General features: G+C 33.6%; 1 protein-coding gene across 1 annotated transcript in view; it reads right to left on the bottom strand.

Annotated features, from left to right (window-relative positions):
- Positions 1-2,136, bottom strand: part of TRIP4 (thyroid hormone receptor interactor 4) — a 100,579-nt gene that overhangs the window by 51,457 nt on the left and 46,986 nt on the right. The window contains exon 11 of the mRNA XM_006899625.1: positions 924-1,015. Coding sequence (XP_006899687.1) covers positions 924-1,015 — 92 coding nt within the window. The remainder of the gene's footprint in view (positions 1-923; positions 1,016-2,136) is intronic.

The following is a 2,136-nucleotide window of genomic DNA, read 5'->3' as shown; positions in this document are numbered from 1 at the left end:
TTTACACGTTCAATGAAATCCCAATACAAATACCAATTCCATTCTTCAATAAGATTGAAAAAGCAGTCTTCAATTTGATTTTTTAAAAATTTAATAAATTATTTTTTTTATTTTTCATTTCAATGAACATCTACAGAGATTTCGGAATTCCATTCATTCACTGTTGCACTTTTCTCCCCGCCCCCCCCTTCGCTCCTCTCCTTGAAAAGCAAAAGAAAAACCCCTTCATTGGCACACAATTCCCACCCCGCGGCACCCAACCCAATCCCACCCCCACCCCAAATAGCCTAAAACTTTTAAAGGCTATGTATTTCAGTTTTAATAGTTTAGTTTTCTTAATAAAAGGAAGTCCTTCAGCTCCCTCTGCTGTTCAAAAAGATATATATTTGTCAATACAATGTTTTAGGGACCCAAAGAAATAAAAATATGTACTATGTACATATACACCACACGTAGCACAGTCTTTGGGACCAGAGTTCAAACACAACTGCTTCTCATAAGTCCTCTGGCCTATACCATATGTTCCAGAATAAGTGTTAACAGATCCTACCATTCACCACTCAAATCAGAATGATTAAAAGAATAATCAAGTGGTGATTTTTCATCAAAAACTGTCAAGTTTTAAAAAAGGATAAAGAATCTGGGAAGGGCTGTTAATAAAAGAAATCCATAAGCATTAACTATACAGCAAAAAAATCAAAGTATCACTAGTTTGGGGGTTTTTTATTGTTGTTCCTGCCCTTGTCTTCGTTCTTCCAAGTCGTACCTTATTGAAAGACTCTCTTCTTATGTTTAAATACAAAATCATTAGCACTTTGCTATCTCCAGGATATTCTACAGAGAAGGATTTACAGGTCAGATATACTGTCACACTTCTGTAGTAATAAATCAAGCATCTGTTCAAGAGCAGTGTCCTTACTCACCTGCTCCTTAAATTGCTTCTGGGACAAACAATCACTTAGATCCACACAGCCAAGAAGACAACCCGATGGATAGTCACTGGGAAATTCCAAATCTGAATAAAAAATACCAAAAAGATTGGATAAATTTCCTTCTCTGTGGAACTTTATTTTCAATTTTTGAGTAAACTTTTTTTCCTATTATCTATTTTTATATAAAAGTACAATGAGACAATGAGGGTTTTTTCTGGCACAACTGTTTGGTTTATTTATTAGTTTTTATTTTTATTTTGAAAAGTGGTTTGATTAGTCTTTTATCTAATGCTAAATTAGGAAAACATTCTTTAGAAACCTATGGCCTTTATACAATCAAAGTTTAAACAAATCAATTCCATTATGTAGATCTGGATAAAACTAGAGTTTGGTGGTGATAAATTATGAAAACAAACAAAGACACTTAAAGGTGTCAAGAAAAGGTGTCAGAATTTTATTTTATGATGGTAAAAATCATGAAAATTTTAAATTTAAAACAAGATGTTCAAACATGTTATATTCGTTTTGTTTTTAAGTAGGTATACTACTTTGATTCCTAGTAATTTCTAATGGTTAGTTTATTAAAAGCCCTTTTCAAAGGTGGTTCTATAATTACCATTTCATTCTACCTTCAAAACAGCTGAATGAACAGGGACAGGGACAGGGACAATCCAGGAAAAAAAGACATAGGGATCAGAAATAAATTTAAGACCCAAGTTTTAGTGGGTGATTCCCAAAATATGCTGCTTAAGTCAATCAACTTTTATGTGTCTAAACCTGAGAGCAGGTATCCATCTGAGTTAATTTAGAGAAAAAAATTATTTGTCGTTGCTCTTAATAATCTAAGGATCGTCATGTTTACAGTAATCATGTCTTCATATAAAAAAGAAAGGGAGGAAGATGGAAGTTTTCTTAGAAAAATTACTGGGTTCTAATGTTAGAAATACAGTACATTGAACAAGTTCAACCCAGTTTGGTCAAGTCAATGAAGCAACATCAGAACAGATCCAAATTTTTTTAAATATGGATGAAATGGAACACTAATAGAATGGGTGACCCAACAGAATGTGGAAACTACAGAGCAATCTCACTGATTTCACATGCAAGCAAGATTTTACTAAAGATTATCCAAAAACGACTGGAACAGCACATCAACAGAGAACTACCAGAAGTCCAGGCTGGGTTTAGAAGGGGTCGTGGTACT

This window comes from Elephantulus edwardii, unplaced genomic scaffold (assembly GCF_000299155.1).
Source record: "Elephantulus edwardii isolate Elephantulus edwardi_28Jun2011 unplaced genomic scaffold, EleEdw1.0 scaffold00263, whole genome shotgun sequence".
Lineage (NCBI taxonomy): Eukaryota > Metazoa > Chordata > Mammalia > Macroscelidea > Macroscelididae > Elephantulus > Elephantulus edwardii.
Note: the sequence above shows the minus strand (reverse complement) of the source record. Positions and strands in the feature narration are given on the sequence as shown.